This window comes from Gobio gobio, assembly GCF_949357685.1.
Source record: "Gobio gobio genome assembly, chromosome: 7".
Taxonomy (NCBI): domain Eukaryota; kingdom Metazoa; phylum Chordata; class Actinopteri; order Cypriniformes; family Gobionidae; genus Gobio; species Gobio gobio.
In genome coordinates, this window is record NC_137103.1 from 54,786,293 (window position 1) to 54,800,909 (window position 14,617).

The 14,617-nt window shown below is 42.4% G+C and overlaps 1 protein-coding gene across 1 annotated transcript in view; it reads left to right on the forward strand.

The window, feature by feature from the left end:
* Positions 1 to 14,617, forward strand: part of parp14rs3 (poly(ADP-ribose) polymerase family member 14-related sequence 3) — a 57,895-nt gene that overhangs the window by 25,336 nt on the left and 17,942 nt on the right. The window contains exons 12-17 of the mRNA XM_079821743.1: positions 6,441 to 6,604; positions 6,690 to 6,720; positions 6,853 to 6,957; positions 7,089 to 7,151; positions 8,290 to 8,466; positions 10,007 to 10,179. Coding sequence (XP_079677869.1) covers positions 6,441 to 6,604; positions 6,690 to 6,720; positions 6,853 to 6,957; positions 7,089 to 7,151; positions 8,290 to 8,466; positions 10,007 to 10,179 — 713 coding nt within the window. The remainder of the gene's footprint in view (positions 1 to 6,440; positions 6,605 to 6,689; positions 6,721 to 6,852; positions 6,958 to 7,088; positions 7,152 to 8,289; positions 8,467 to 10,006; positions 10,180 to 14,617) is intronic.

A 14,617-nucleotide genomic window follows, 5' to 3' on the forward strand; every position in this document is an offset into this window, starting at 1 on the left:
AGAAAGTGAATTGAAAATACAAAAAGCCCAGCTTGAGGTATCACTAGAGACTTTAAGACTGGAAAAGAGAGTTGCAGCAATACAAGCGAAGGCAGAGGCTTTAGAGACCGCAGCAGAGCAAGAAAGTAGAGGGAATTCGAGTGTGATAGAGTTACCTATAGAAGATACAACAGAACGCACACAGGCTTACTTAGCAGAACAGGTGGATAGTGTCGTGGATTCACAAATACCAGTACTGGATGGGCCGTTTTATGATAAAAACGTTTTAGAAGTGCAACAAACACAGAATACTGAATCCTACTTGCAGCAGGAGGGTCAGCATCGTTTTTACGCCACACCACCCAAGTCTCAGCCTGCTGATGCAGTGTGCGTGCAGTATCCTACCATCTCGCAATCCATGGATGTACAGTTTGCACGTCCGGTTCAGCATGAGGTGTTCTCCAGGTCACCCGACGATGTGTCACACCAACGAACTGCAGCATTCCAAGGCAGTGAGGAAAGGAGCATGAACAGGCAGATGCCGCATTACTATTTTCAGACTCAGTCAGCTTCACCCTTACAAGCTGGGCAGTATCAAGGTAATCTCTATGCAAATAATCAAATGTCTGACGTTGTCAAGTTTATCGCAAGACGTGAATTGGTATCCACCGGCCTTACACAGTTTAACGATCAGCCAGAGACTTTCAGAGCATGGAGAGCATCCTTCATAAATGCCACTAAAGACCTTAACCTCTCACCTAGCGAGGAGATGGACTTGCTAGTAAAATGGCTGGGGTGCGAGTCAGCTGAGCATGCAAAACGAATCAGAGCAGTGCATATTAACCATCCACTACAAGGGCTCAGTCTGATTTGGGACAGACTTTATGAAACATATGGCTCGCCGGAAATGATAGAAAGTGCTCTATTCAGGAAATTGGAGAATTTCCCAAAAATATCAAACAGAGAAAGTCACAAACTGCGCGAGCTAGGAGATTTGCTTATGGAGATTCAAGCAGCTAAGCAGGATGGCGATCTGATGGGTCTTTCCTATCTAGACACTCCACGGGGAGTAAATCCGATAATACAGAAATTGCCGTTCAGCTTACAAGAAAAGTGGCTCTCAGTGGGGTGTAAGTACAAAGAGGACTACAGGGTTTCCTTTCCACCCTTCAAGTTCCTAGTAGACTTTGTATGTCAGCAAGCTAAAATGCGCAACGATCCAAGTTTCTTTCTCACAACTGTACAGGAAGAATCCCGCAAACCAAACAGACAGTTAAACAAACCTGTGTTTCCCAGAGCTGTCACCACACACAAGACTCAGGTCTCCTCTGAAAATTCATTGGCTTCCAGTGAACTCAAAAATAAGGTAAACCCAGCAAAACAGTGCTTTCTACACAATAAGCCTCACCCTTTGTCCAGATGTAGAGGATTCAGGATGAAACCTATGGAAGAGAGAAAGTCATTGCTCAAACAACAAGGCATATGCTTCAAATGTTGCAACTCTGTATTACACATGGCAAAGAACTGTGATCAGGATGTTAAGTGTTCAGAATGTGGCAGTGTTACCCACACAGCAGTGCTCCATCCAGGCCCAGCACCATGGGTGAAAGAACCAAAATCCTTGACACCGGAGGATCACAAAGTGAGTGAGGACGTACCCTTGGAATCTGAGGTTTCCTCAGCTTGTACAAAGGTATGTGGAGACAGTCAACTTCCACGTTCATGCTCCAAGGTATGTCTCGTGAAAGTATTTCCTGGAGGCCACCCAGAGAAAGCAGTCAAAACATATGTGATATTAGACGATCAAAGCAACAGATCGCTTGCAAGATCAGAATTCTTCGATCTGTTTGGCATTACCGAGGGTAATGTAGCCTACACTCTCAAAACATGCGCAGGCACAGTCGAAACAGAAGGCAGGCTAGCACTAGGCTTTCAAGTGGAATCCTTTGACGGAAGCGTAATCTTACCCTTACCAGTGCTGCTTGAGTGTAACGAAATTCCAGACAACCGCTCTGAAATCCCCACTCCAGAAGTGGTCAGTAACCACAGGCACCTAAAACATCTTGCAAGGTACATTCCGGAGCCCGATCATCACATTCCCATTCTTCTCCTGTTAGGCAGAGATATAATCAGAGTCCACAAAGCCCATAAGCGAGTGAATGGACCACCAAATGCTCCCTTCGCACAAAAGTTGGACTTAGGATGGGTAATCATTGGAGACATGTGTCTTGGGAAAGTTCATAAACCTACCTCCGTTCAAACTTACCACACCAACATTATGGAGAATGGTCGGTCTACATACTTTCACCCATGTCCTAACAATTACACTGTAAAGAATAGATCCCAAAGTGTGCCACTTATCAAGGAGAGGACTCAAAGTCTAGCAGAATGGGATGTATTTCAGAGAACAAAAGATGATGAGAAAACCGCTCCGTCTATCGAGGACAGACTCTTTCTGCAGATCATGGACAGAGAAGTCTATAAAGATGAGGAAAATTCATGGGTTGCTCCACTCCCATTCAAGCTGCCAAGGCAATATCTGCCAAACAATCGTCCACAAGCTGTGGAACGCTTCAATTCACTTTTACGATCTTTCAGGAGGAAGCCTGAGATGAAAAAAGACTTTGTAGCCTTTATGGATAAGCTGTTCCAAAACGATCATGCAGAAATAGCTCCTTCACTTGGTACCAATGAACAGTGTTGGTATTTACCTTCTTTTGGCGTATACCATCCAAAAAAGCCATCCCAGATCCGAGTGGTCTTTGACTCGAGCGCTCAATGCAAAGGTGTGTCACTGAACAAGGTTCTCTTGACGGGTCCTGACCTCAACAACAGCCTCCTCGGAGTCCTCATGCGTTTTCGCAAAGAGCCTGTCGCCTTCATGGTAGACATTGAACAAATGTTCCACTGCTTTAAAGTTCGACCTGCAGACAGAAACCACCTCAGGTTCCTCTGGTTTCATGAAAATAACCCAGAGGATGAGGTTGCGGAATACCGTATGAAGGTACACGTGTTTGGGAACAGTCCCTCTCCAGCAGTGGCCATTTACTGTCTCCGTCAGGCAGCTCAAGAAGGAGAAGAGGAATTCGGTCAAGACGCCCGCCAGTTCGTGGAGCAAGACTTTTATATGGATGATGGATTGAAATCTTTACCCTCCCCAGAGATGGCAATCGACCTGTTAAGAAGGACACAGGACATGCTGGCTGGATCTAATTTGAAGTTGCATAAATTGGCTTCGAACAGCAAAGAAGTTATGAGAGCTTTCCCATCTGAGGATTACGCCAACTCGCTGAAAGAACTGGATTTAGGTGTCAGCTCACTTCCTATGCAACGCAGTCTCGGCTTGCTTTGGAATCTGGACACAGACTGCTTCAACTTCCATGTCCAGAAGGATAAAAGGCCTTATACTAGACGTGGACTACTGTCTGTAATAAACAGTTTGTACGACCCACTGGGATTTGTGGCCCCTATCACAGTCCAAGGCAAAGTACTACTGAGGGAACTAACTGAGAACGCTACTGACTGGGATGCGCCCTTACCTGTGAACAGACAAAAGGTGTGGGAGGAATGGAGAGATTCTCTGGTAGAACTGCAACATGTACAAGTCCCAAGAAGCTATGGGCCCACATCAATGTCAGGTGCCAAGTACAAGGAGCTCTGTGTGTTTTCTGACGCTTCCGAGAAAGTAATTGCAGCAGTTGCTTACCTCAAAACTGTTGACTCAGATGGTAACTGGCAAATGGGGTTCATCACAGGCAAAGCAAGGCTAGCGCCACAACCAGAGCACACTATACCTCGTCTGGAACTCTGTGCGGCTGTCTTGGCCGTGAACATGATGGAAACAATCACTGCAGAGATTGCTGTCAAATTCAATGAGATTAACTTCTACACAGATAGTAGAGTGGTCCTTGGTTATATCTACAATGAGAAACGTAGATTTCATGTCTATGTAAGCAATCGTGTACAGAGAATCCGGAACAGCACCAATCCTGAACAATGGCATTATGTGAGCTCAGAGCATAATCCAGCTGATGTTGCAACACGACCAATAGCTCCAACCAAATTGCAGGACACCATATGGTTCAGTGGACCGGCATTCTTGCAACACCCAAAAACAGAAACATTCCCTAGAGAACCCTTTGCACTTGTTGATCCTGATCGAGATTCAGAAGTTCGTCCAGAAGTAACGGTGTTGTATACCAGGGTCTCAAAACGTTTTGAACGCTTTTCGGACTGGAGCCGACTGATCAGAGCTGTTGGAAAGCTGATTCATATTGCTCGCTCTTATAAGCAGGGCCAAAACGACACCTCTCAGACATGCAAAGGATGGCACTGTTGTAAACTGCCTCTCAGTGCTGACACAATACTTCAGAGCACAGAAGTTGTCATACGAACAGTACAGCAGGAAACGTACTCTGACGAGCTGCATTGCCTCAAACGAAACAAACCACTTCCCAAAACCAGCACACTTCGGAAACTAGACCCCTTCATTGATCAGAGCGGACTGTTGAGGGTCGGAGGTCGACTGGTTAAAGCGGATCTAGGTTCTGAAGAAAAGAGACCCCTCATCATACCTGGTAGGAACCACGTAGCATTACTTCTAACACGACACTTTCATGAGCAAACGCATCATCAGGGTCGCCACTTCACAGAGGGAGCGATAAGATCTGCGGGCTACTGGATAATAGGAGGCAAAAGACGTGTGAACGGTCTCATCCATTCCTGCGTTATATGCCGCAGACTCAGGAGAGGCTGCGAGACTCAGAAGATGGCAGATCTGCCCGCTGACAGGCTCAACGCAGAACCTCCCTTCACACATGTGGGATTAGATGTGTTTGGCCCCTGGTCAGTATCTGCTCGTAGGACAAGAGGCGGCTATGCAGAAAGCAAAAGATGGGCAGTGCTATTCACGTGTCTAAGTATCAGAGCCATTCATATAGAAGTGATTGAGTCCATGGATACCTCCAGCTTCATTAATGCTTTAAGGAGGTTTCTGGCAATCCGGGGTCCAGTGAAACACATTCGCTCCGACAGAGGGACCAATTTCATTGGAGCTTGTAAGGACTTGCAAATTCCTTCCAACATTGATGAAAAGGCAGTGAAACAATTCCTGTCAGATCACAGCTGCTTATGGACGTTCAACCCTCCGCATGCGTCGCATATGGGCGGTGCATGGGAAAGGATGATTGGCATTGCTCGCAGGATCTTGGATTCTATGCTTCTTCAGATGACATCCTCCAAACTCACGCATGAGGTACTCTCCACCTTCATGGCTGAGGTCACTGCCATTATAAACAACAGACCACTGATACCTGTGTCAACCGATCCAACAGATCCTTTCATCCTCACACCTGCCACATTACTTACCCAAAAGACTGGTACTAGCTCAGTTCCACCTGGGGACTTTGGAAAGCCTGACCTGTACAAACAACAGTGGCGTACAGTGCAAAGCCTCGCAAATACTTTTTGGGACAGATGGCGTAAACAGTACCTTGTAACCCTTCAGCATCGACGAAAATGGCAACATCAAAAGCCCAACATTTCCAAAGGATGCATAGTTCTGCTCAAGGACTCTCAGTCTCAACGGAACGATTGGCCCCTGGGCATCATAACGGAAACTTACCCCAGCCAAGATGGGCGAGTACGAAAAGTACAAGTGAAAATCATTGGGAAGGATGGACCGAAACTGTTTCTGAGACCGATTAATGAGATAGTACTCCTCCTTCAGGAAGATTCTGAATAGACTATTCAGGTCTGAACTCAAGTAAGAAAGTTTGATATTCCCGGAATACCAGACGGGGAGTGTGCTGTTCTCTATGAACATTCTGCATTTATTTTATGATTCTTTTAATAAGTTGTAGTAAAGTGACCCCTTCTGTTCAGAGTTAAGTATTGCATTTAATATTATTTGAGTCCTTCTATGATGACATCACAAATGTGAGCCTAGTTTCAGCAGCAGCAAGGAAGAGCATGCGGTCATGGCTACTATTGCTCCTTGATTTAAGTTGGTTTGAAGGCACTTTCGGTATGTAAATATTGCTACTTTCATAATTTCTATGCATATTTACTTTAAATTGTTATCTTAAATGACAAATGTAGATTTATTCTTTATTTTGTTAATTGTATGATTGATTTCTGACAAAGTTGAAGCTAACTTTGTGATATAAAGAAACTTTGTTGTAATATTTGCACATGTAGATGCTGTACACTTACAGTAGAATTCTGAATTTTGTATTTCTACAGTTTTACGTTATTCCTTGGGCAACAGTAAAGTTTTGGAAATCAATCCTTGCGTCTGTTGTCTTTGGGAGGCGTTATCTGACTGCATACTCAAGCAAGGCGTTTGAGATAAAGGGCAGAACATTGTCATAATAATGATTTACGTAAACCATTTCTTATGTGGCAGAAATGGGCTTCTATAAGAAATATCAAGTCCTGAGCAATAATCTTGTTTTCCGCAGGACGAGGCGGCTTTGACCCGAAAGAATCCATCAAAGCCATTCTCACAGCAATCGAGAAACATCTGGCGGAGCCGAACTCGTCCTGCTTCAGGGGCATCACGATAGTGGCATTCGAGCAGAAGACCTTCGAGGACTTTCGGCAGTACTTTAAACTGTGGAACAAGGTCAATACTGAAGAATTAACAAACAACAATAGTGTCCAGATTTCTTTTTCATCGTTTTAAATTTGTTACATTTGTTTTTCTCCAGCCTGCGAGCAGCAAGATGCCCGAAAATCAAGGTTTTGGCAACTTCTTCATGCTTATTCGCAAATTAATATGCTCTAGTTTTTAGATACATAATAAGCCTGTTTCCATGTAATAGTTCTGGCAAATCAAGGAGAGAATATTTTAAATCTTTCTCGTCCTTATAGTCAAAATCGGGAGCGTCAGAATTGAGGTAAAGAAAGGCGACATCAGTAAAGAAACTGTCCGAGGGATTGTAAACACCACCAGCAGAGACATGAGCCTGAGAGGAGGTCTGTATGATCAAATATAGCTCAAAATACGGGACACTTTTATATCGTATACTCTAAAATAAGCCATAGATCTACTAGGGTTTGTGATGCGGCTGCTGTCAGATCCAATACAGTCTCACCTTGTTCTTCAGGTGTATCGGGTGCCATATTTAAAGCAGCGGGAGCGTCTGTGGAGCAGGAGTGCCAAAAACACGGTGAGAACGTCTCATATTGGATGAAGTTTGCATCATTAGGGCCCTATTATTCTTCTTCTCCACATTTTTGAGGGCCTAAACATGCTCGAAAACTCATGAAAGTTTTGCAGACTCGTCAGAAGTGGTGAACATTTACATCTGATATGGGTTTCAGAATTAGGCGTGGCAAAATGGCTCCATAGCAGCACCTACTAAATTTCAATTAAGCGCCATTCGTGATATGTTTGACTTACAAGTATGAAATTCAGTAGACATATGTAACAGCCCAATACCTACAAAAAAGCCTCTGGGAGCAAAATCTGAAAACCAACAGGAAGTGAGATATTTTGAATTTTCTCTGCACATTTTTTGCCATTTCCAGACGTGCTTTAACAAACTCCTCCTAGAGGTTTAACCAGAACAACATCATATTTGGGTCAGTCTAATCATACAATGTCCGATCTGCCCCAAACTTCACATTTTTGATAAGAGTCCTGGCCTGAATACATCTACATGCCAATATTCAGGTAAAGTCGTAGCGCCACCTACTGGCAACCAGTGATGGGATTAACGGCATTATAGATAAACGGCCTTACTAACGGAATAATTTTTTTCAGTAACAAGTAATCAAACGAATTCCTGTTTCTCCCGTTACAACACCGTTAGCGTTACTGAGAATAAAATGCGGCGTTACTATAATTGAGCTCACTGAAGCGGTTTTCATCCGAACAGGCTCTCTGTCAGTCGGACCGGCAACGGTTTTTTTTCTCAACGACTTTCTAATTCGAGGTAATGTAATGGAGTAAAAAGTACGATATTTGTCCTTCAAATGTAGTGAAGTAAAAGTCATAAGTTTCCAGAAAAAATACTACTCAAGGAAAGTACTGATACTCAAAAAGTATACTTAAGTACAGTACTCAAGTAAATGTACTTAGTTACTGTCCACCTCTGCGAATGTATGTGATTAACACTACGACACAGGAAGTTGTTGTAAGTCAGGCATACAATGGCCCCGGATGCGAGGGCCCTTTCATCGCTGCTTGCAGCTTTAATTGTTTTTGTTATTTTATTGTGATGCTGTATTGCATAAAGCGCTATAGAAATAAAGCCGATCTGACTTGAACAAGCATCTGACGTTCTGGTTTCTTTGTCTCCGAAGGTCCATTGCAGGATGACGTGGCCGCCGTGACCAGCGGTGGGAACCTGCAGTGTGATGTCATCATTCACATGGTCGGCCCACATTCGGCGGCAGAGGCCAGATCCCGCGTGAAGAAAGTTCTGGAGCGCTGCGAGGAGAAGCAGATCACCACGGTCTCCTTCCCTGCCGTGGGCACCGGTACGCATCTGTTGTGAACTTCTGTTGTTTCTTGAAGTAGAGACCAGGGGCCTATACCATGAAGCCGGTTTAGCTGGCTAGCCAGATATGTTTAAGCTTAGTTTGTGCTAATCCTGGGTTTTAGTTACCATTAAAGTGGTTTGGCTTTTAGCAGTGTTCATCTCCATAGTAACTTACGCTCCACGGCTAACCTGCTCCAGGGCAGGTTATGTTCTGGATAAGAGATCTCAAACTGAAATTAGACCAATCAGCTGTGAGCAAAGTGACACACCTCTGATGCAATGAAGCCACTCCCCCTTTTTCTACTCCAAATTAAAGGTCCCTACATAGCAAATGGCTATTAAAGACTACAGTGTCTGGCTTTTAACAATGCTTATTTATAATAATAATAATAATTTTTAATGATTTAGATATAATCTATGTAATTATTATATCCGTATTCAATTACACATGTATCATTTTAGTTAATCAATCATCAATAGGTACTTAGTTGAAATTAATATAAATAGCCTATACAACGGTCATACAAATAAGCTTTAAAATCAATAAATAAAGCTATAAAAATTACTACATTACTCAATTCTCTTTATATCAACTAAACTAACTTCATAACTTTTACTTGCATTGACGTAGTGAATATTTTCTTTAAGTTGTACTCTTTTATAGACAGCTCTTTTCTTCTTGCTGTGTAAATTTGTTTAAATATTTTTCAATCATGTAATATTCTGCAGAAGAGAGAAATGAATCTCAGTTTCACTGATCCACAGCGTGTGATTGGCTGTTCACTACTGATGTCACAGCTAAACTCCTAAACTCAGGATCAAAGCCTGAGATGACAGAGAAAGCTGATGATTAGCATCATGGGACCAACAAAGCCTGAATAGATTGGTTTGGTTTTGTCAACTCTAAACTAATCCTGTAACCCTGAGTTTGTTAAACTACCACCATAGTACAGGCCCCAGGAGAACTTGGATAGGTTTTTCAGCAGGATTCTTTATTGACAAAAACGTGCTGTCTTTCCGCTGAGGTTCCAAGTCTGAATAAAGCCAGTTGAACATTGTATTTTATATACATTTCAAGGGGAGGGATTATACAGCAGGGGAGGAGACACTCTAAGCAATACAATGCTTGATTTAATCAGCATAACAGTGTCAATCAAATGCATAGATTCAATCAGCCTACCACTCAGGGGCTCCAAAAGTCATTAAAGACAAATGGTGCTCATTTTAGAAACAATGAAGAGAACAGGAACAGGCCTGGAAAATACAGGTTTTGGGAAACCTGCCCAGACAGAGTATCACCAATCTCTGAGCTTGTTATGCTAAATGGTCAGGAAGTGCATAAAGACAAAAGACTTAATGTATCCAACCCATGAGCTGATTAACTTGATCATGTTAGAATGTAGTCAATCTTTACCTTAAACTGTTCCACAATATATTTCAAACATTAATACATTTGTAATCTTACACATGGCAGCTGTTAAACAGGTTTTAAATGCATGTGAATGACGTCTCACCCCGTCTGCTGTCCGTTGTTAAAGGTGGTGGAGGAGTCCAGGCGGCGGACGCCATCGCTGCCATGCTGGAGGCCTTTGAAAATCATCTGACTGCAAACGTCTCAACTGTGATCAAGCTCATCTACATTGTTATTGCCCAGGACAACATCCTTCAAGAGTTTCAGAAAGGTCTCGGAACTTGGACTGCAAACACAAAGGTAGTGATGCCAACCATAACCAAGTTTTTTCAGTACCTAAACATTCTTAAACCAAGATACATTTAATAGAGAAGCAAAATGACTTGATATAAAGTCTTGTACTCTAAAACATTGATCAAAATTATGCATAAAACAAGAACAAATATCTGCCATTGGAGTATGTAAATAATCTTGTTTTCCCTGTGAATTAAGTTGATTTTTCTGACCCAATTGGCAGATATTTGTTCTTGTTTTATGCATAAACTTGCATAATTCTGATTGTTTCAGATTTAAAAGACTTTGTGTTTAAGGGTTAGTTCACCCAAAAATGAAAATTCTGTCATTAATTACTTCCCCTCATGTCTTTGGGCACCCGTAAGACCTCCGTTCATCTTCAGAACACAAATGAAGATATTTTAGTGTAAATCCGATGGCTCAGAAAGGCCTCCATTGGCACAATGCACTTTACACTCTCAAGACGGCGTTACAAAGTCCATCTCACTACAGTGGTTCTACAATAACTTTATAAAGCGACGAGAATAGTTTTTGTGCGCAAAAAAAACTAAATAACGACTTATATAGTGATGACCGATTTCAAAACACAGCATCATGAAGCTTCGAAGCGTTATGAATCAGTGAGGACATCAGTAGTGAACAGCCAATCACACGCTGTGGATCAGTGAAACTGACATCTACTTCTCACGAGAGAAGCAGCGAAATTGATTTCTCTCTTCTGCAGAATATTACATGATCGAAAATATGAAAGGTCCCATGGCATGGCATTTTTCTATTATTTTATAATGTTTCCTGAGGTGTACTTATATTGTTAGTATGATTTGTACATCATAAAACGTCATAATTTAGAAATAAAAGGCATTTTTTCAATACTGCTGTTTGCCCTGTGGCTGAATGCCCTGTTTCAAGAGGCGTGTCTGCTGTGAGACTTCAGTAACGCCCACTGTTGTGATTGGCTGACATCTTTGCATTTGAAATGAGCAGAGGGGGCGTGGTTTAACAAGGTCTACGAGGCACGAGCTGCTGCCAGAGAGACGGATGGACCGGAGTTCACTTCACATCAGTTCTCAGCATGTCTCAGTTCAGTGAACTGTAGTTACTAGAATATACTTCAGGTTATTAGTTTTTTTCTAGACGGAGGGACTGTCACTCATGTCAGAAAGTTAGTAACTTTAGTAAATTATGGATCAGCGCTGACTGGAGACGAGAACCGCTTAGAACGATTCAGTCTGATTTGGTGAACTGGTTCGGTTCACTAAAAAGAACCGGTTCAAAAGAATGATTAGTTCGCGAACCGGACATCACTAATGTACCAGAGACAATTGCTAACAAAGTTATTTGTTATTTATAGTAACTACTGAGTTGTGAGAGCGCTGTCTGTCAGTGCGAGTTTATTGTGTTTGTATCTGAGAGTTCTGAATAAACACGAGTCCCAGTCACGCCGAGTCCGTCTTCATCATTATTCTACCAACTTTGTTATACATGTAAGGTACCATTACAGCTGTCGAGATGAACGAGTTACGAGTAAGTGTTGATTATAGCATTATTTTTAGATATGTTCCTATCATATGAAAAGCGTCAGTGACGCGCATTGAGTAACTTACACAGCGCAAACAAAGACACAACAGCAGTAATCGAATGTAATCCAGTTTATTGTGGGAATAGCTGGCTAGCCTAGCCCAGATACCCTCACGCTTACCCCCCTTCTGCTTAATCTCGCGCTGCGTTTGGTGCCTCCGCTGTGGGCCAGATGCAGTACTGGGGGTCGGGGATGTTGGAGGCCGACCGGACAGTGCAGCCCGAGCCTCGGCGTGCGTGAGGTTTCTCTCTAAAGAGATGTGAGTCTGCTGATGTTGAGCAGAAACGACTGTATGCACGTTTTAGAACAGATAGACGCGATGAGGACGTACAAAAACACTGACTCACAAGATAGAAAACACGAAAACACCGTTCTGTCGGGAGAGAGAAGCCGCAGCGTGTGCACGAATAATAAATAATTAGCTACACATACGAAATCACTGATCACAGATCAGAAGGAACTGAAAAAAGACTTCTGTTTTCATTTGTACATCCAAACACTGAGAAACTGCCAGCATTCACTCGTTCACAACCCATGATCTCTCGAGCGTTTGCATGGACGTGCCAGATTCTCTGTGCGGAGGAAAGGGAGGAAACCGTTCCTGTGTGGACGTCAAACCAGGAGACTTCAGAATTGGCTCGTCTGGCCTGTCATTTTCTCAAAGGCAGAGAGAGACAGCCAGAACTCGGTTTTACATCGATCAACATTTCTATCCACTTGGGGACAATATTCAGGCTAGTGGAACTCATATTAATGTTGAAAAACCTCATAAAATGAAAATTTCATGCCATGGGACCTTTAAGAATTTAAACAAGTTTACACAGCAAGAAGAAAAGAGCTGTCTATAAAAGTGGACAACTTAAAGAAAATAAAAAGTTATGAAGTTAGTTTAGTTGATATATATAGAGAGAATTGAACATTTAAGCTCGCATGTAGTAATTTTTATAGCTTTATTTATTGATTTTAAGCTTATGTAAAGTGCAGTACAAATAAAATGTATTATTATTATTATTATTATTATTTGTATGACCTTTAGATAGGCTATATATATTAATTTCAACTAAGTGCCTATTAATGATTGATTAACTAAAATGATACATGTGTAATTGATTACGGGTATAATAATTACATAAATGATATCTAAATAATTCAAAATTATTATTATTATTATTATAAATAAGCATTGTTAAAAGCCAGACACTGTAGTCTTTGATAGCCATTTGCTATGTAGTGACCTTTAATTTGAAGTAGAAACAGGGGGAGTGGCTTCATTGCATCAGAGGTGTGTCACTTTGCTCACAGCTGATTGGTCCAATTTCAGTTTGAGATCTCTTATCCAGAACATAACCTGCCCTGGAGCAGGTTAGCCGTGGAGCGTAAGTTACTATGGAGATGAACACTGCTAAAAGCCAAACCACTTTAATGATACCCAAAACCCAGGATTAGCACAAACTAAGCTTAAACATATCTGGCTAGCCAGCTAAACCGGCTTCATGGTATAGGCCCCAGGTCCGTTTAGCGTTCACACTGGCATTTTTTAACAGCGAACCTAAAGTTACCGAACCAAAGGCATAGGGATGCGGTCACAACCTGATTGGTCGGCTTTTATGACGTATATTTCGCAACGGAGCTGCTTACCGAACATTCAAAACAATGCTGTGTGCTGATTAAACGCCATCATTTAATGCGTGTACATACGGTTTTATTATTACCAGCTGAGAACTCACAAAGAGCTCATCAAATGTTCAACACATTCAGAACAGCAGCAGGATTTCCTCCATTGAGGCACTTTATCTCCTCGCTGCTCCACGTTTGCCCTCTACTCATTTTGGATACACCGATCTTTCCGCGTCGTCAAATCAGCTGACGTGTAGCGTTGCATCTTGTGACATCACGTCCTGTTTTTGTTCGTTTACATGTCTTTGGTCCGTGTTGCGTTCATATATCAATCGAACCGCACCAGAGTTTGTTCGGTCTGCTTGTTTGGTGCGCACCAGGGTTCGGATGGCAGCGTTCACATATGTTCAAATGAACCGAACTAACTGAGCAATCGCACCAGGGTTCGTTTTAAAGGGATAGTTCACCCAAAAACAAAAATGTGATGTTTTTCTGCTTACCCTGAGGGTATCCAAGATGTAGGCGTCTTCGTTTCTTCAGTAGAACACAAATGAAGATTTTTAACTCCAACCGTTGCTGTGTGTCACTCATATAATGCTTGTCAATGGGGTCTAATTCTATTAGAGTTAAAAAAACATGGACAGACAACTTCAAATTAAACCCCGCGGCTCGTGACGACACATTGATGTCTTAAGACACGAAACGATCGGTTTCTGAGAGAAACCGAGCGGTATTTATGCAAATATATCACCTCATATTAGACGAACGCTTCAGCTCTGCAGACTGCCATCACTTCCTGTGAGTGAGGTCAAATAGCAGCCGGGTCATAGATATGTATACGTAGATTCCTCATTCAAGCGATCCACGCCATGATCCACGCAGGCACTAATGAGGCATCTATGTATATGTCTATGACCCAGCTGCTATTTGACCTCACTCACAGGAAGTGATGTCAGTCTGGAGAGCTGAAGACATACGTCTGATATGAGGTGATATATTTGCATAAATACCACTCGGTTTCTCTCAGAAACCGATCGTTTCGTGTCTTAAGACATCAATGTGTCGTCACGAGCCGCGGGGTTTAATTTGAAGTTGTCTGTCCATGTTTTTTTAACTCCTATTGACAAGCATTATATGAGTGACACACAGCAACGGTTGGAGTTAAAAATCTTCATTTGTGTTCTACTGAAGAAACGAAGACGCCTACATCTTGGATGCCTTAGGGGTAAGCAGAAAAACATCAAATTT